Consider the following 20138-nt stretch of genomic DNA (forward strand, 5'->3'; position numbering starts at 1 on the left):
GGGGGATGTTCTGACGGGGGATCCTGAAGGGTCGCAGAACAGAGGCCACCTCCTTACGGGGTGAGGGTCTCCCTTGTTGTCGTGGGCTCTCCAGCCGCTCCTCTGCCTTCACCGGGTGGGGCTCCAATCTGGGGTCTCCCGCCCCCTCCTTGCTCCCCCGCCCTGCAGCTCCTCCCCTAGGCCCTGGGACTCCCCTTCGCCCAAATGCACAGCAGGGACAAGGGGCTTACCAGACCCCAGAAGGCGCCACCGACGCTGCAGCACTGCTGCTGCTTCTGGCGTTTAATGACGAATCCAACTGCGCTCTTGACCAGGGAGCCACTTTCCTCCAACGGAAGAGCCCGGCAGGAAGTGACGTCAGAGGGAGAGGAGCCGCATTTTCTTTGAAGCCTCCCGCACCTCCTCCTCTTTCCTTTCTAGGAATCTGCTTTCGTTTATTTTAACCCTCACGAAGTCAAGCCTCCTGATGATCTCTCAGAGCGGGAGCCAAGAAGGAAAGAGGCGTTGCGCAGCAAGGAGGAAGACACGGAGCTCCTGCCCTGTACTGAGTCAGAGCATGGGGGTCGATCTAGCTCAGTGGGATCTGCACTGACTGGCAGCAGCTCTCCAGCGTTTCAGGCACGGAGTCTGTCCTTGGAGATTGAACCTGGGACCTTCTGCATGCAAAGCAGCTGCTCTACCCACTGAGCTGTGGCTCCTTCCTGGGGGTTTGGACCCTCCTGGGGGTTCAAGACAAATATATAGATCATAGAAATATGGGGAGGCTGGCAGACAAGGCTCCCAAACTGGTTTGGCTTGCGTGAGAAGGGAAGATGTGATGATATATGTTGCTGTATCTGGAAGATGAATGGAACCGGAAAGCCAAGTCAGTTCAGCTACTTTTGTCAGTTAGAGAAGGTTAAACTCAGTTTAACAGAAAGAAAAAACGCCTCCACTGGAGTGCAAGAGACTCCTGCCCAGCGTACGGCTTTGCTATAAAGTCTAAACTGATGCTCTGAAAGCCTGAGACACTATACAGCATGCCTTGTATTGAGGGATGACCTTGTCCTGAAATCTCAATGGGATGCAATGGAGGTCCTGTGAATGGGAATTAAGAGGAGGGCGGGAACTTGAAACCCATCTGCTTACTTTGTACACTGAGCCGCGCAATGCCAAACACCTAGCCATCAATATATAAGCACTAGCAAGACCCAAAGTGTAAAAAGGTTCCATATTGAACTCAAAGTTGAAAAGGTCTAGAAGTTGAAAGATTACCATTTCTTAAGTTAGACTTACATTACACAGTCCAAATTAAGAAACAGCAGGACAATCTGTTTCAAGTATTGTTGTCTTTTCCAATCCCCCGTTAATTTTCTCAGCTGTCCTTGGGACGAATGATAACAATTCTCTCTTGAAGAATTAAGTCCTTGTTGTGCTTCTCTAGTCGATAAGAATACTTTTCTATACAGAGATGCTTTTAGATGGTGATTTCATAGCTGTAAGTACAATACACTATTAACCATCTAGCATCCTTATGCTGCAAATGTATAACTAATTACAGCACGTACCACAATTAAATATTTCGCACATATATCTCCCTTGCACTCATCTCAGGGAACAACAATATAAACTCATCTTTCTGAAAGACCAAGATATATAATAAATAAGAGAATACTTTTACGGGTGATTATCATCATTAATTTCAAAAAGATGTTATACTGTATATGTGTGTAAGTAAGTGTACTGCCTTCAAGTCGATTCCGACTTATGGCGACCCTATGAAGAGGGTTTTCATGAGACTGAGAGGCAGTGACTGGCCCAATGTCACCCAGTGAGCTTCATGGCTACGTGGGGATTCAAACCCTGGTCTCCCAGGTCCTAGTCCAACACTCTAACCACTACACCACACTGGCTTATCCTATGCTGTATGTAGGATAAGCTAAACTTGTCAGTGAGTCCATTTAAACCAAAAATCTAAAATGTAACACAATATGCAGATTTTGGCCTTTGTCACAAGACATATGGATCAATTCTCTAGTGAAATATTTTACCTCTTCTGGAGTATATAATCTATAAATTGCGTAGTTGATGGTGTTGGTACAAATATAACATACATCAATAGATTGACACTTAGTGAAACTGTTCAATCTGAATTTCCTTCCATCTTTAGGATGAACGTGCTGTTTTATCTGTAATGCTTGTGAGCAGCATGAACATTTGCCACGTTTCAAATCTCCCCTACAGATGGATCTAATCCTGTAACTACATATATCAGAACGGACCACCTTCCCTTGAATAATGGCTGCTCTGCATTGCACTGTAAGTGGAATTCTTCATGACTCCCTGGTCTATAGCTGTTGCAAATCAGGAGACCTCCCAAAGCCTCTTTGCAAAGTTTTCACTTTTCCCTTCGGGTGAGGGGAAGGGGCTTTGTTAACATTCACTAACACTTACTGTGTAGTAGCGTTTGCAGAAAATAACGTCTGGGCGCTACAGGCACTCAGACAAACCCAGCACAGTGTGATGGGATAGCCCAAATAATGGCTTAAAATGTGCAAAGAGTGTGCTAAAATCATTTACATAAGCTTAGAATGGCTTCGCTTGTAGTTTAGTAGTGCACAGAGGAAAAAAGGTCTCTTCTGAAAATGGGTTTCTTAAACCTTCCCTTCTAGACAAAGCATTGTTTTCTTATAAAGCAGAGTACGGTACAAGATACAGTGTCTGAGCAGCCAGGCAATATGTTACATTAACATTTGGATTGCGGTCTCCACCTATTTATACCCTTTTAATACAACAGTTATTTTCAGTTGGGTTCTGCTGAAGTTGGTTCCTTTGATTCAAAGGTTGCCACTTTTCGAGTAGCGCTTTCCATTCAATGTTGAAAGATCCCTTCTGCATCCCAGGAGTTGCCAGCCTGGATGGGCCCACGTGTTGTCAGCCAGGAAGAGTGATGACACCAGTCAGTGCGTGAGTAATGGGGGCGTTCAGAGACCTACTTTCAATCCCTCCTCACTTAAAGTGGTGTCTTGGCCTTGCAGAGATCAGGGGGAGGGTAGGAAGGAGGTAGGAGTGATGTCATGCCTGAAATCGAAGGTGTCAGAGACAGACACGGCTCTGGTGCTTTCTCTTGTTATTAAAGCTATAGACAGAAGCTGTGCACCTCATTAAACTAACTGCTCTTTCTAAGAACTTTCCTCTGCTCTAGCGCTAAATAAGCACAGCTTCACGACTCCAAGACATTGACTCGGCATCCGGGTCCCCCCCAAGTCAGTTTAAGTAGGCCTGGATTCAACGTGCAAACAAAGGCTCTGCCTCAGTTCTAACTGTTGAACTTTCCACCTGAAGCGCCTCCCAGCGCAGGGTGAAGGTGGTTTAATCTCAGCTTCCCTCTCCGACTGAAGGGGGCTGCTAGATGTCCGTTCGGCTGTGGGAAGCTGGGCAGCACTCAGCTGGGAAACATCTGAAGTGCAATGCTGAGAGTCTGGTGTGGGCACCATGGGCATGTTCAGTTGGGCCAGGCGGTGCTTCAATAGGGGAGTCTGGGGCTGAGCTGTCAAAGACAGGGGTTGAGTCGCCCTGTGAGTCCACCCCTCTGCTTGCTCCCTCTCCGGGTTCCTCATCATGTTTCGCCCTCCTCTATCCGCCCTCTGCCAGCCTGGCTCATGACAAGTGATAACACCAGTTAGTGTGTAAGTAACGGGGGCATTCAAGATCTGCTTTCACTCTCCTCACTCACTGTGGGGTGTCTTGGCCTTGCCAAGAGAGGAAAGGAAAAGGGTCCCCTCCCTGATTTGGATGGATCAGCTGAACAGGTCTCCTATGAGCCCTCCCCTGCAGCCCTGGGAAAACCCTTCAGCCAAATGCACAAAGGGGAAGGGGATTCATGAGATTTCAGAGGGGGGCACCGATGCCACGCTTGGGGCAAACAGCACTTTCTTTCACTCAAGTTAAGATCCTGGCAGGAAGGGGCTTTGGGGTACACAGAGCCCCTCCAAATTCCCTTCCTCTCTAGGAATCAAGTTCTGGTCATTCAACACACTGAGGTCTGGCACACTGATTCTGTATAGGAAAGCTCCACTTCCCACCCAAAACTACTCCCATCAAACAGCATTCATTTGCAATATGATCCCTGCCCCCAAGATTTCACTCAGGGGACCAAGGCCTTGCCTATTTTTTTCTTCGCCCATCGGTTGTTAAGCAGATTCCTCAGCCAGAGAAAAACACCCCACCTCTCCACCCAGCTGCAGTCTACCACCATTATTTGCATATCTCATTAAGTACAATTCATTTTCAAGAGGAGGGGGAAGGAAGCTCTGCTCCCTGATGGTGGATGTTGTGATGGGGGATCCTGACAGGGTCAGCTCAACATGGGCCACCTCCTTACAGGGTGAAGTTCTCCCTTGCTATGGCTCCAGACTTTTCTCTGCCTTCACCGACAGGGGCTGCAATCATAAGGAGTCTCCTAATTTCCTCCTCACTCCCCTTTCTTACACTTCCTCCTCTGCATCCTCCCCCGCAGCTCTGGGACTCTCCTTCGCCCAAATGCCCAACGGGGGAGGGGAGGCTGACCGGACCCCAGAAGGGGCCACCGATGCAGCAACCCTTGGGGGAGAGACAGGGGGGCAGTGCTGCTTTTCTCCAAGGAAAGAGCCAGGCCGGAAGTGACTTCAGAGGGAGAGGAACAGCATTGCCTTTGAAGAGCATGGATTCCCCTCCAACCACTTCCTCTATCCTTCCTCCCTAGCAATCTGGTTTCCTTTATTTTAACCCTTATGAAATCAGGCAGACGGATGATCGCTCAAAGCGGGAGCCAAGGAGGAAAGAGGCCTTGCAGAGAACAGGAAGACGGGGAGCTCCTGTCCTATACCGACTCAGAGCACTGGGGTCCATCTATGTCACTGCTGTCTGCACTGGCTGGCAGCAGCTCTCCACGGTTTCAGACAAGGAAATGCCACTGGCGATTGAACCTGCAACCTTCTGCATGCAAAGCAGCTGCTCCACCCACTTGTGCTTGCAGCTGAAGCTTTTTCTAAATTCCAAGCAGTGTTATAGTGCTGATAGCCCCAGTGTGAAGTTTTGATGGACAGCAAGATTTTCCTTATAGCTGAAGCTCTTTCCACATGATAAGCCTTTATATGGTCATTCCCGAATGTGAATTCTTTGATGGGAAGCAAGTTTACTTTTCCAGCTAAGGCCCTTCCTTTCATATGACTTCTTATCAGTGTGAATTCTTCGATGGGCAGTGAGACAGGAATTTGTATTGATGCTCATTCCACATTCCAGGCATTTATATGGTTTCGCACCAGTCTGCCTAGGTCCATCCGGAGCGAGGCAGCGCTAGTTCCCGCCAATTTCCCCTCCTGCCCAGTTCACTGTGGAAAAACAAACATCAGAGAGCTAAGCCCTCACGGCTGGTCTTCAACCTGTACAGCATTTCTTATTAATATTCTTATTAATATTATTATTGTTGTTGTGCTGCGAGTCATGCCTTTCCCCACCAACATGCTGGCTGGAGTTTACAAAGGAGGAGAAATCACTCCAGGTGTGTGTGTATATATATCCTCCTCCTCCTCCGCCCTGCATGCAATTCAACCTCTACCAGCGTCCCTCCTGCTCAGTACAGGAAAGCTGGCTGAGGCGGGGGAAATAACGCCGGTGTGCAGAGGTGCTGCTGCTGCACTGGGAGGCGGAAGGCTTTGCTCTCTCGGGGAGCAGCCGCTGTTGGTGCTACAGGCACTCGCAAGCAGTTCTGTGCAGGTGGCAACAGTGAGGGGGAAAGAGGCCTTTTGAAAGTCATGCAGTCGGCTGCGGAAACAGAGGGACCCGGGTGGGATGCACATCCCCAAAAAGAAAGGGACGATGACTCTGCGCAGCCCATGACAACTACTCCACTGTTGTGGGTGGGTTGAGAGGCCTTCTTCCTCTGCTCATCCTTACAGGGTCAGCTTGCTTGCTGTGAGTGGGGCAGTGGCAGCAGCTGTTCAGCAGTGTGGGCCCCTCCCAAGACCCAGCCTGGTCTCCTCTCTCTCTCTGGAGTGACTTTACTCCTTAGCTACTTAAAAACCTGAAACGACAGGGGCGTTCAGCACAAGGCTATCTTTTTTTCCCTAAACCACATACAAACTTACTTCTTTAAAACAATGAAAGCTGTCTTGGCTACCTGCTGGTCCTTCTAGAAACAGACCCTTTTGTCCTACCTGTTGAAGGCCCAGGCGCTTAGGTGTCCAAAGTATCTTCTCCCTCCACATTACTGGGTTGTGCTTGATGGGATGTATTCAACCCTGAGTGTTGTTCTCTCCCCTTCATTAGTACTTCTTCCCTGACCACCATAAGGTCTTGAAACTTGAGGTCCATTGTGGGCATGAATTTATTTTGTTAAAAAATACAAGGTTTTCAAAATAACAGATTTGCACAAAAGAGTCATAAAACTAATATGTGGGTTGCACCCAACTTCCACCTCAGAGTGGATCCTTTAAAATTAATGGACATGACAAACTCAGGCCCCTTCATATTAATAGTTCACAGCTCTTTTTGGTTCCACCTCAGCTAAAGAGAATGCAACCAGCAGCACCAACCAGGGAGCAGCGGATGGAATTTGTATTTTTATTTTAGGATTTTCCCAAGATTGGGAAAATCAGAATTCACTCTACAAAGAAAGGGGGGATGGGTTCTGGGTGAGGGCAGTGTCACCTGAAAAGATCACACAGAGGAAGGCCAGGATCTCTTCTCTAACATCCCACAGTGCACGGGCGTTGGGGGACGCTACTGACGGTCTCCGCAGGCCTCCAAAACACTCACAGGCAACAGGTCAGCCACCCCTTGTTCTACACTCATAATATGGTTTCCCCATTTCTGAAATCTTTCATGACAATAAAGACTTGTGCTACTTCTGAAGCTCTTTCCATGTTCCAAGCAGTTCTATGGTTTCTCCCCTCTGTGAATTCTTTGATGCAAAGTGAGAGAGGAATTTCTAGTAAAGCCCTTTCCACATTCCAGGCATTCATATGGCTTCTCCCCAGTGTGAATACTTTGATGAGCAGTGAGTTGCTGTTTCCTACTGAAGCTCTTTCCACATTCTAAGCACTTATATGGTTTCTCCCCAGTGTGGATACTTTGATGGGCAGTGAGTGCTTGTTTCCTGCGGAAGGTCTTTCCACATTCTAAGCACTTATATGGTTTCTCCCCAGTGTGGATACTTTGATGGGCAGTGAGTTGCTGTTTCCTACTGAAGCTCTTTCCACATTCTAAGCACTTATATGGTTTCTCCCTAGTGTGAATTCTTTGATGGGCAGTGAGTTGGTCTTTCCAACTGAAGCTCTTTCCACATTCTAAGCACTTATATGGTTTCTCCCCAGTGTGAATTCTTTGATGGGCAGTGAGTTGCTCTTTCCAACTGAAGCTCTTTCCACATTGTAAGCACTTATATGGTTTCTCCCCAGTGTGAATTCTTTGATGGGCAGTGAGTTGCTGTTTCCTACTGAAGCTCTTTCCACATTCTAAGCACTTGTATGGTTTCTCCCCAGTGTGAATTCTTTGATGCAAAGTGAGAGACGAAAATCTAGTGAAGCTCTTTCCACATTTCAAGCATTTATACGGTTTCTCCCCAGTGTGAATTCTTTGATGGACAGTCAGTTGCTCTTTCCAACTGAAGCTCTTTCCACATTTTAAGCACTTATATGGTTTCTCCCTAGTGTGAATTCTTTGATGGGAAGTGAGTAGACATTTCCATCTGAAGCTCTTTCCACATTCCAAGCATTTATACAGTTTCTCCCCAGTGTGAATTCTTTGATGGGCAGTGAGTTGGTTTTTCCTACTGAAGCTCTTTCCACATTCTAAGCACTTATATGGTTTTTCCCCAGTGAGAGTTCTCTGATGGAAAGTGAGTGCTTGTTTCCTGCTGAAGCTCTTTCCACATTCCAAGCACTTAAAAGGTTTCTCCCCTGTGTGAATTCTTTGATGGAAAGTCAGATGTATCTTCTGATGGAAGCTGTTTCCACATTCCAAGCACTTAAAAGGTTTCTCCCCCGTGTGAATTCTTTGATGGAAAGTCAGATGTATCTTCTGATGGAAGCTCTTTCCACATTCCAAGCACTTAAAAGGTTTCTCCCCCGTGTGAATTCTTTGATGGCAAGTCAGATGTGTCTTCCGACGAAAGCTCTTTCCACATTCCAAGCACTTATATGGTTTCTCTCCAGTGTGAATTCTTTGATGGCAAGTCAGATTTCTCTTCTGACGGAAGCTCTTTCCACAATCTAGGCATTTATATGGTTTCTGCCCGGTGTGAATTTTTTGGTGGGCAGTGAGTAAGTGTTTCCAGCGGAAACTCTTTCCACATTCCAAGCACTTATATGGTTTCTCACCAGTGTGCATTCTTTGATGCAAAATGAGACTTGCCTTGCAGCTAAACCTCCTTTCACATTCCAAACATTGATATGCTTTCTCCCTTTTCTGGTTTTTGTAGTGGGCTTTACACTTTTTTTTAGAATTGAGACTTTTCGAACAATGAAAATATTTATTTCTTCTCATTCTTTGATCAGTTTTTTCTTGGATGGCAGTTTTATGGTAGCCACTGCCGTAAGAAGCACAAGATTTTTTCCTCATTTTCTCTTCTGCTTCAGGATTCCTTCTCTGCTCTTCCCTGTTTGCAGATGTGTCTCTTTCCTGTCTCTCTTTCCCACAAAGTTCTCCCTTCCTCTTGGCTTTCCACTCATCATCTTCTGCAAAGAAGAGAGAACCTGATAAGACCATGAGGGAAGAAATGGATCCTCAAATCACTGAACAATCCCAAATAACTTTTGTGATAAAGGAAGAATTGACAGGACTTAGATGAAAGACGGATCTTTCTCCCGGTTGAACAGTCTCTGTTTTCTGGCATTCACTGACAATTGGAGTGATACGGATTGTTGGATTTGGACCACGGTGATCTGGGTTCAGCTCCCAGTCAGAGGTTAATCCCATTGGGTGGTCCTGGGCCAATCACTCTCATTCGGCCTAGCCTACAAAGTTGTACAGATAAGTAAAACAACCACAGATATTCTCTTTGGAACTCTTTGGAGCAAGTGAAGTGAGAAAAAATTGATTTGATTTGGATTCCTGCATTGAGCAGCGGGTTGGACTTGTTGGCCTGATAGGCACCTTCCAATTCTACTATTCTATGATATTCTACTAGGGTGCAAGAAGAGGGATTGAAATGCTGAAATTTAGGAACTGTGAAAAAATATGGGTAGGAGGGCATGTACACAAACACACACACTCATCTGTGGACAAATTGCGGGAGGGGTGCCTCTGCAGCATCCAAGTCCCTTTTCCTACAAGGGTTCCTCCTCCCCCCTCAAAAAAAAGGAGATAGGAAATCTTGTATTAGTCTAGAAGAAATGGACTTCAAGTGTTGAAATATAGGAAATGTGCAGATATAGGGAAGGCTTTTCTTACCGTCTGAGTCCCTTTCCCTATAACAACATGGTGCTCTCCAAAGCTTGTTGGAATCCCATTCCCATGAGCCCCAATCAGCGTGGACTATGGTCACTGCTTATGGAGTGAGAGTCCAGCAATCTGTGGCGTACACCATGATGGCTACCCCAGTCTTAAAACAGTCCTCCTCTCCCCCAAAGAGTAGGATGCACTGCCACCACTCTGCTCCAGGTCTAGGAAAAAGGATGAACTAAGAGGGGAGCTTTGGATGTGTCCTCCCAAAGCCCAAAATGCCAAATGTTGCACCTAGTGGGCTATATTAGAAACTCAAATGGAGCTCAGCTATGCTGTTTTAGCAGTTGGGGAAAACTTTTAGTGAGAAATTCCACTGAATTGGACCATCATTTTAGAAGGGCATAACTAGAGATCTGTGTTCAGATAGAATAGATGGCTGTCATATAAGTTTATCTGGAGAAGATTAAGAATCCCAGTTGAAGTAGGTGGCAGTACATCAGAATATTCGGGTGCATTAAATATAGAAATATGGAATTTGAAAACAGATATTACGACCGATACCATGGACCACAAAAAAGACAAATAATTGGGTGTTAGAAGAAATTAAACCAGAACTACCATTAGAAGCTAAAAGGATGAAACTGAGGTTATCATACTTTGGACACATCATGAGAAGACATGATTCACTAGAAAAGACAATAATGCTGGGAAAAACAGAAGGGAGTAGAAAAAGAGGAAGGCCAAAGAAGATATAGGATTGATTCCAGAAACGAAGCCACAGACCTGACCTTACAAGATCCGAACACCGTGGTTTATAACAGATGCTACTGGAGGTCGTTGATTCATAGGGTCGCCATAAGTCGTAATCGACTTGAAGGTACATAACAAATTACATGGAGCAACCTTATGATGAAGAACCAGAAATTATAGAATGTGAGGTGAAAGCTGCTCTTCAAATACTTGGAAGAAACAAATCACCAGGAATAGATGATACCAATAGAGTTGCTACAAACTACTGAGACTGAATCTTTCCAAATTTTAACAAACATTTGTCAACAAGTATGGAAAATTAAACAATGGCCCACAGACTGGAAGCGTTCCATATACATCCCAATTCCAAAGAGAGGGGATCCCAGGGAATGCAGTAATTATCGAACTATTGCCTTAATATCCCATGCAAGTAAAGTAATGCTGAAGATTCTACAACAAAGACTCTTCCCATATATGGAGCGAGAAATGCCAGACGTCCAAGCTGGATTTAGAAAGGGAAGAGGCACCAGAGATCACATCTCAAACATACGTTGGATAATGGAACGGAGCAAGGAATTTCAGAAGAAAATCACCCTGTGCTTTATAGATTACAGCTTTGATTGTGTAGATCATGAAAAACTATGGAATGCTTTAAAAGAAATGGGGGTGCCACAGCATCTGACTGTCCTGATGCACATCCTATACACTGGACAAGAGGCTACTGTAAGGACAGAATATGGAGAAACCGACTGGTTCCCAATCAGAAAGGATGTGAGACAGGGGTGTATTTTATCACCCTATTTGTTTAACCTATATGCAGAACATATCATACGGAAAGCAGGATTGGACCAAGATGAAGGAGGTGTGAAAATTGGAGGGAGAAATATAAATAATTTAAGATATGCAGACGATACCATACTACTAGCAGAAACCAGTAATGATTTGAAACCAATGCTGATGAAAGTTGAAGAGGAAAGCACAAAAGCAGGACTACAGCTGAATGTCAAAACGACCAAAATAATGACAACAGAAGATTTATGTACTTTAAAGTTGACAATGAGGACAATTAACTTGTCAAGGATTAGCAATACCTTGGCACAGTCATTAACCAAAATGGAGACAATAGTCAAGAAATCAGAAAGCGGCTAGGACTGGGGAGGGCAGCTAGGAGAGAACTAGAAAAGGTCCTCAAATGCAAAGATGTATCATTGAACAGTAAAGTCAGGATCATTCAAACCACTGTATCCCCAATCTCTATGTATGGATGTGAAAGTTCGAAAGTTACAAAACTGATAGCAGATAAGAGAAAGATCAACTCATTTGAAATGTGGTGTTGGAGGAAAGCTTTGTGCATACCATGGACCACGAAAAAGGTAAATAATTGGGTGTTAGAACTAATTAGAACTGTCACTAGAAGCTAAAATGATGAAACTGAGGTTATCATACTTTGGACACATCATGAGAAGACATGATTCACTAGAAAAGACAATAATGCTGGGAAAAACAGAAGGGAGCAGAAAAAAAGGAAGGCCGAACAAGAGATGGATTGATTCCAGAAAGGAAGCCACAGACCTGCCCTTACAAGATCTGAACAGGGTGGTTGATGATGCTATTGGAGGTCACTGATTCATAGGGTCGCCATAAGTTGTAATCGACTTGAAGGCACATAACAACAACAAGAAAACAAGTTACGTCTGAACAGGGGGCCTTACCAAGACAGGACAAAGTCCCACAAATCTCCTCCATGACTTCGCTATGCAGAGCTCTCTGGTCAGGATTCAGCAAAGCCCACTCCTCTTCCGTGAAATTCACAGCCACATCCTCCAAAGACACTGGATCCTAAAAGAGAAACAATACATTTTGTCTTCACAGGAAGCAAAAAGATTATCTGTTACCTACATGGAAAACATAGTTAAGGCGAGGTGGCTGGTCATTGTTCTAAGGACAGAAACCTTCTTAAATGGAATTCACAGCTTTTGTTGAGGATGGCTTTGGGAGACGCAAAGGAGGAAAATTCATTCAGACCCATGGACAGAGAGGCACCCAGGCTGCCCCCAGGCTCTCCCACTTCCGAGTCTTTCCCCTACCTGATATGGGGCGATAGCAAGAGCTTCTCCTCCACCAGAAAGGGGAGATGACTTATTAGGTCTCACTGACATCATTCCATTACCTGTGAAAAAGAAAATGGGCCCAAAAGCCTGTAATATACAGTACGCTATTCTCAGAGGTTAAAATATATGTGTCTAACTGCATGAGGGTCTTATCAGCTGAGTGAGGTATTTATTCACAATTTATGTTTCTGTTGTGCGATAAAACATCTCCTCATTTGAGCTCTAAGCCAGAAATCAAAGTGATGGTTCCCACGTAAAAAATCATGATGTAAGTGTGAGCATTTCTGAGCTGTGGAAAAAGCTGGAGACGAGCATGGAAAATGTTGTTTCCGACATATAGCGACCATATGAATAAGGTTTTTATGGTAAGAGGTATTCAGAGGAGGTTTACGATTGCCTTCCTCTGGGGCTGAGAGGCAGTGACTGCCCCAAGGTCACCCAGTGAGCTTCATGGCGGTGTGGGGATTTGAACCCTGGTCTCCTAGGTCGTAGTCCAACACCTTAACCACTACACCACACTGGCTCTCGGAGACAAGAGTAAAGGAGTCAACATCAACAGAGACAGACCAAATGGAGATACGGCCCATTCATCCTTACCAGAAAGGGGTCTTGCTGACATGATTCCATCCCCTGTGAGATAGAAAATGGGCCCCAAAGCCTGTAATATACAGTATGCTATTCTCAGAGGTTAAAATATATAGGTCTAACTGCATGAGGGTCTTATCAGCTGAGTGTGTTTCAGGTATTTATGCACAATTTATGTTTCAGTTGTGTGATAAAATATCTCATTTGAGCTCTAGGCCAGAAATCAAATGATGATTCCCATGTAAAACAATCATGATGTAAGTAGGAGCATTTCTGAGCTGTGGAAAAGGCTGGAGACAAGAGTGGAAAATGGAAATGGACTTCCTTCCAGTTGTTTCCAACTTATGGTGGCCCTATGAATAGGAGGTTTACGATTGCATTCCTCTGGGCCTGAGAGGGAGTGATTGGCCCATGGTCACCCAGTGAGCTTCAAGGCATTGTGGGGACTTGAACCCTGGTCTCCCAGGCCATAGTCCAACACCTTAACCACTACACATTGGCTCTCGGAGACAAGAGTAAAGGAGTCAAAATAAACAGAGAAAGATATGACCCATACATCCTTACCCAGAAGCCTCTTCCTGGTGTCCGATGGAGTCCTCTCTGCCTCAGGGAAATCAGTTCCTATTTCTGCACACAGACCCTTTTCCTGAAACAGCATAATAAGAACTCATATAATGGGGAGCAGGATGAGAAGAGTGAAGGAGAAACCTCCCCCCAAGCACTCTGGCCCCCAAATAATTTGGGGCCTAGATGAAGGAAAAATGGATTTCTTTCCTTATATTCACACACAACAGGCATTAAGGCAGACCTGTGTGAAGGGAAGGTAGAAAACGGTCAAGCTCACTTTGCTGCAAATTCCTTAACATCTCTCCGTGCCCAAAAATGGCTAAAGCATTACCACGGATCATTAATCTGGTATTGTTTTACTATTTGATCTTGAGAGTGAGGTTTCTGATCTCTTCTATTATAGAACAATGGTTTTAGCTAAAGGAAATCTATATAATTATAATGGTAGAAAAGGAGATAGGAATTTTAGCTTGATACAGATTTTATAATGGCATGATGTATTTCATAGAATAATTAAGAGTGTTCTGGAGGTAAGGGGTATTCTGGGATGGGCTGCCTTCTACATCCCTCTGTGTTTGATGGAGAGTGGCTAGGCTCAGATTTACCTTTCTCCCTTTTTTTGTTCCCTAATCATTCTTAATATTATATTATGTGGCCTTCAGCTACAGTATGGTGATTGATATAAAATTAATCTTTCTCTATAGCAGTGTAGTAATGAGCGGAATGTTCACCTAGACTTCTCCAGTCACTTTAAGAGGAACCAAAATTGGCCTTGCATCATGGTATTGTCTAAAGGAACATGCCGTTATGGATGTCCTATGGATGTTCCTGCCCAGCTTGGCTGATCAGAAACCATGATGGGAATGGAATGCATAGGACAAAATCATCACTAATTATGACAGTAGAATGGTGAGATCTGAAAAGGGGGAACAGATTGATATTAATCTGAGGAGACAACTACACAATAAGATGGGAGTTATCTACTTGATTATAAATATACATGCATTCATTTCAATAAAGCTATCTGGTTGGTTGGAAATATTTCAAGAGGGAAGAAACTGTTATGTTACATAGGGAAAAACCTGGAGGATTGGTTGATTTCTGTCACATGCTGTAATTGTACTCTATAAAGTATCTGTGCACACTACATTTCTTTACAGTTCCTTCCAGACTTTCTGGGGGCTGTCCCTGCCTATGCTTGTATACTTAATAAAGGCCTACCTTTCTGCTTTAAGCCTGTGTCTTTAATTTACTGAAAGGACCCTGAGCAAAGATCCCACAGGAGAAAATAAAAATGTCTCCATCAAGAGGACTGACAGAGGCAAAACCCAGAGGAGTATCTGATATAGAAAAGGAAGGATAGACGCAAACCCCTTAGAGATACTTGCTATCGGGGTAGCCAACATGGTGCCCTTCAGATGGAAATGGACTCCAGTCTGCATCAGCCCCAGCCAATATGAGGAATGGTCAGGGATGATGGGAGTTTTACTTCAGCAATATCTGGAGGGCACCACATTGGCAGTCCCTGGTCTGCATGAAGCCCTCTCACCTGCTGCTCTGCCTGCTTCTCGTCCTCTGCCCAGCTCAGGAGGAAACCTTCTGCCAGGGCCACAGCCTGGGAACTCCTCTCAGCCCCACATTCCCTCACCCAGCTCTCCATCTCTGGGGGCAGGACAGCCAGGAACTGCTCCAGGATCACCAGGTCCAGGATCTGGTTCTTTGTGTGTCGCTCTGGCTTCAGCCACTCACGGCAAAGAAGGTGGAGTCGGCTGCAAGTCTCTCGGGGCCCCTCAGCTGCCTGGTAGCGGAAACACCGGAACTGCTGGCGCTGCACATCTGAGCTGAGGGGGTTCTCCCCCAAGATCTTCTGCACGTTTCCCCCCAAGAATTCCTCCGCATGGGTCTCAGTCTTGATGGCATCAGGGCCAAGCCCTGCTTCAGGGGTAAATGGGTCTTGCTGTTCCATCTTTGATCTCTTGGCCTTTCACGGGGTCCTCATCCCTTCTCTGCTTCTGGGAATAGTTTTCTGCCTTCTGAGGACACATTCAGAAGGAGCAGGTCCACTTATTCTATGAGCGAAGCCAAAGAGGGATCACTATGCCCAGGCCGAAGGCTTGCAGAGCAGGAAATGTGCTGGCTAAGAATAGTCAAATATGAGGATTATTGTTTCTACCATATAACCTTTGATAAAAACCCAGTGATGGGGCCTACGTCTTCCTTTGAAGATGGGCCTCTGGATGGCTGACACATCTCTGACAGCAGCTCCAAAGGGCCCCAGGGACTAGTGTCATCCTCATTACCCCCTTATTCTTAATTAAAAACAAGCTAAAGGGGAGACCCTTTCAGAGGACAGGCTGTAGCTCAGTGGTAGAGCAGCTGCTTTGTACACACAACGTCCCACTTTGAATCTCCAGGTAGGGCTGGGAAAGACTCCCTGCCTGTAATCCTGGAGAGACTCTGCCAGTCAGTGCGGACAATACTGAGCTAGATGGGACAACTGTCTAATTCAATAGAAGATCCTATACTCCCTAACTTATCTCTGAACTTTTACAAGCCTCTCCTGGAATACAGAAATTTGGTTTAATTGTGAATGAAATATGTTATTCCTTTCATCTCTTGATAGATTTGCTTATCTTCAGAACTGTCCCCCTTCAGAGTTAAACGTGAGCTATATTGTTGCATATTAAATTAAATTGGAATGCTGCAGTTCCTGGAGTTTATGACCTGGTTGTGATAAGGAAATGGAAAGATCTTTGAGTATAATGTGGTGGAAGAAAGCAACGAATCTACATTTTTGGGATTGTCATCATAAATTAAGGAAGAACTGACTTTACCTTCACCTCAGCAGGCATTGAGTGATGGGATATGGATGTGGGTGGGGGCTGCCCTGTCCTGTAGGCTCTCTTCACCTGTTTACCCTTTTAATAAGACACGGTTGTTCACTTTCAGTCGGGGTCTTCCGAGTTTGATTCCTTTCATGAAAAGATTGCCAATTTTCAGTAGCACTTTCTATTCACACTTAAAGGTCCCTTCTGTATCCCAGGGGTTACTTGCCTGGATGGGCACATATGTGATAACACCAGTCAGTGTGTGAATAACGGGGGAATTGATGGGCATACTTTCTTTTTTTTTTTTTTTTTCAATAATTTTTATTCAGATTTTCATAAAACATACAAGACAAAATCATAAAACATTCAAAGACAAAAAACAAAATCAAAAATAGTTAAACAAAAAGAAAAAAAGAAAAGAAAAAACAAAAATAAAAAATAAAGAGTAAAATATTGACTTCCCATTTGTCAAAGATCAAATCAGTTATAAGTCTATAATATATAACAATCCTGTCTCTTAAGTCATATTATAAAATCACTTTCCTCCAGTAGTTATCTTACTTAATCATCAAATCTCATAAACATTACTTTATTCTTTCCACAAAAAGTCAAAGAGAGGTTTCAATTCTTTAAGAAATATATCTATCAATTTTTTTTTTCCAGATAAGCATATCGATTAATCCATCTCATTACTAATTATGATAATCTTATTGTCATAACCATAGTCAAAATAAACATTTCAATTAATCCATCACATCAGAATCTGTTAGGTTCAATAATTTCAGTAGCCATTGTTCTATTATCTCTATTAGTTCCATTTTCCATCTTCCATCTTCAGTAGTCTTGTTAAGTCCAGTAATTTCAATATCCAATCTTCCATTATCAGTATTCCATAATAATCTTGCTGTCAAAGCCATAGTCATATAGTAAGAGTCTGATGGGAATTACCTCTATCCCAAATATTTTCTTGCCATCCATTCTGAATAGGTTGCTGAAATACTGCTGTAAAATCATATCTCTGTTCTTTTTTTCAAAATACACTGGGTCATCTCTTAAAAGTTTTTCCATTGTCACATGGCTGCAGTTAATTCCATAGATTTTCTCTATATTGGGCTCCATCACATCATTCCAGTCCAGAAGATTATCCATGCCATTGATAACTTTATCTCTAGAATCTTCATTCATTTCTTCAGAGATAACATTGAGTTCCAAACAATAGATTTTATTTCTAAAGTCCATAGACTCCAAATCTTGTTCCTGTTCCACGTTGGTTCCAATCTCCGGGATCTCCTCTCTCACAGGGACCCCTATTCCAGTCTCCAGGGTCTCCTCTCTCACAGGGACCCCTGTTCCAATCTCCGGGGTCTCCTCTCTCACAGGGACCCCTTCCAGGGTCACCTCTCTCACAGGGACCCTTATATCTTTAATCTCCTGCTTCATTTTACTCAATTCAATTTTCATTATCTCAATCTCATCCATTATTTTCTGAAACATAGTTATTTCCAGATTTTCAGCCACTTTCTTAATTGCCATTTTAAAAGAAAAATATAGGAAAACCACTTCTTATTTCAGCAACAATTGGGTTAATACTCCAAACTTGGTGACATCACAGTATAAACAAAGCAGACAGCCTTATCTCTCCAATAGTTAAGTAAACAAAATGCAGTTCCCAGGATCGAAACAATTAATGGCAATCGTCAAGAAACAGATTCGTCAAAATAAAATAGACCAAAAAGAGAGTAGTCTCAAAACAGTATAATATTTTTCAAAATAAAAATCTGGAATAGAAATCCCTCTTCTGTGTATATCTTTAGAATGCAAATCCAGGACAGCTTTTTGCAACAAAAACAGAGATAAGCTATTAATTAGTGCGTAGCAGAGAGAAGTTATGGCTCCCCAGTGAGATGTCAAAAACTGATCAATCTGGCAAATCTCTTTTAAACAGCAACAATTTAAGTCAAGTAAAAGAAAAATATAGAAAGAAGGGTGCTTGCCTGTTAGTGCGTTCTCTCTTAGAAGATAAGATGAACGTTCGCTTTAACAGATAGAGCTTGCTGTTGAAAATCCGTCCCACCTTCGTCGGCTGGACCTCGTCCCATAAATTAATGAGATCTGGTCGTCCCAACAAAAATAGGCTTTGAGGTTAATCTCTTCGTTTCTCCCTACCCGGGAGAAGTTTAATCAGTCAAAAAAAAAAGAAAAAACTGACTGATATATCTGAATAAGCTTCTTTTGAGGCAGGAGCCCGTCTCAAAAGCAGGCACAGGCTAAGTCACCCTTCCCGGAAGTCGATGGGCATACTTTCAATTGCCCCTTAATTCAAAGTGGTGTCCTGGCCTTGCTGGGGAGGGAGAGGTAGCTCTCCTCCCTGATTTGGATGGATCAGCTGAACAGGCCTCCTGGGTGCCCTGCTTTGTGAAAACCTTTCCACCAAATGTGTAAAGGCAGAGGATGCTCACAAGATTTCAGAGGGGGACACCCATGCAGGGCTTGGGTACTTACCACCAAGTGAGAATGAAGGGGACTTTGAACAGAGGGGATTTTGCTCTGAGGGATACAGCCCCCCCCAGGATTCCCCTCCTGTCTAGCCATCAAACTGAGGTCATATAACACACTAAGCCTGGTATACTGCTTCTAAATATGGAAGCTCCACTTTCCACTCATTGTACCAAGGCCCTGCCTATCTTTTTTCTTCCATTTTATTCGCTTTGTGTATCTGTTATTATGGCGGATGTTCTGACGGGGGATCCTGAAGGGTCACAGAACAGAGGCCACCTCCTTACGGGGTGAGGGTCTCCCTCGCTATCGTGGGCTCTCCAGCCGCTCCTCTGCCTTCACCGGGTGGGGCTCCAATCTGGGGTCTCCCGCCCCCTCCTTGCTCCCCCGCCCTGCAGCTCCTCCCCTCAGCCCTGGGACTCCCCTTCGCCCAAATGCACAGCAGGGACAAGGGGCTTACCAGACCCCAGAAGGCGCCACCGACGCTGCAGCGCTGCTGCTACTTCTGGCGTTTAATGACGAATCCAACTGCGCTCTTGACCAGGGAGCCACTTTCCTCCAAGGGAAGAGCCCGGCAGGAAGTGACGTCAGAGGGAGAGGAGCCGCATTTTCTTTGAAGCCTCCCGCACCTCCTCCTCCTCTTTCCTTTCTAGGAATCTGCTTTCGTTTACTTTAACCCTCACGAAGTCAAGCCTCCTGATGATCTCTCAGAGCGGGAGCCAAGAAGGAAAGAGGCGTTGCGCAGCATGGAGGAAGACACGGAGCTCCTGCCCTGTACTGAGTCAGAGCATGGGGGTCGATCTAGCTCGGTGGTATCTGCACTGGCTGGCAGCAGCTCTCCAGCGTTTCAGGCACGGAGTCTGTCCTTGGAGATTGAACCTGGGACCTTCTGCATGCAAAGCAGCTGCTCTACCCACTGAGCTGTGGCTCCTTCCTGGGGGTTTGGACCCTCCTGGGGGTTCAAGACAAATATATAGATAATAGAAATATGAGGAGGCTGGCAGACAAGGCTCCCAACTGGTTTGGCTTGTGTGAGAAGGGAAGATGTGATGATATATGTTGCTGTATCTGGAAGATGAATGGAACTGGAAAGCCAAGTCAGTTCAGCTACTTTTGTCAGTTAGAGAAGGTTAAACTCAGTTTAACAGAAAGAAAGAAAAAACGCCTCCACTGGAGTGCAAGAGACTCCTGCCCAGCGTATGGCTTTGCTATAAAGTCTAAAATGATGCTCTGAAAGCCTGAGACACTATATAGCATGCCTTGTATTGAGGGATGACCTTGTCCTGAAATCTCAATGGGATGCAATGGAGGTCCTGTGAATGGGAATTAAGAGGAGGAAGGGAACTCGAAATCCATCTGCTTACTTTGTACACTGAGCCGCGCAATGTCAAACACC

General features: G+C 44.6%; 2 protein-coding genes across 4 annotated transcripts in view; both read right to left on the minus strand.

The window, feature by feature from the left end:
* LOC133381454 (uncharacterized) overlaps nucleotides 1-20138 on the minus strand; it is an 86846-nt gene that overhangs the window by 24927 nt on the left and 41781 nt on the right. The gene's annotated exons all lie outside the window — the stretch shown is intronic.
* Nucleotides 6323-19266, minus strand: LOC133381414 (zinc finger protein 665-like). Of its 3 annotated transcripts, none has more exons than XM_061620505.1 (6): nucleotides 19203-19266; nucleotides 14968-15555; nucleotides 13416-13497; nucleotides 12243-12325; nucleotides 11868-11994; nucleotides 6323-8714 (listed from the first exon to the last, which is right to left on the minus strand). In XM_061620505.1, the coding sequence occupies exons 2-6, from the start codon at nucleotides 15382-15384 to the stop codon at nucleotides 6898-6900; spliced, it is 2526 nt and encodes an 841-aa protein (XP_061476489.1). In that variant the 5' UTR covers nucleotides 15385-15555; nucleotides 19203-19266; the 3' UTR covers nucleotides 6323-6897. The 3 variants fall into 3 exon arrangements, with proteins under 3 accessions (XP_061476489.1, XP_061476490.1, XP_061476492.1); XM_061620506.1 differs by having other exon boundaries at nucleotides 6323-8696; nucleotides 19203-19265; XM_061620508.1 differs by lacking the exon at nucleotides 14968-15555 and having other exon boundaries at nucleotides 19203-19221.

This window comes from Rhineura floridana, chromosome 3 (genome assembly GCF_030035675.1).
Source record: "Rhineura floridana isolate rRhiFlo1 chromosome 3, rRhiFlo1.hap2, whole genome shotgun sequence".
In the NCBI taxonomy this organism is placed as follows: domain Eukaryota; kingdom Metazoa; phylum Chordata; class Lepidosauria; order Squamata; family Rhineuridae; genus Rhineura; species Rhineura floridana.

Bases quoted from the DNA above. Each gene is read 5' to 3' on its own strand.
- LOC133381414 (XM_061620505.1), bottom strand. From the start codon at position 15,384: ATGGAACAGCAAGACCCATTTACCCCTGAAGCAGGGCTTGGCCCTGAT. The intron at 11,995-12,242 runs GTAGGGGAAAGA...TTTCTCTTTTAG, and splicing joins TTGCTATCGCCCCATATCAG to GATCCAGTGTCTTTGGAGGA. The intron at 8,715-11,867 runs GTAAGGCCCCCT...TGGTCTTATCAG, and splicing joins TGGGACTTTGTCCTGTCTTG to GTTCTCTCTTCTTTGCAGAA.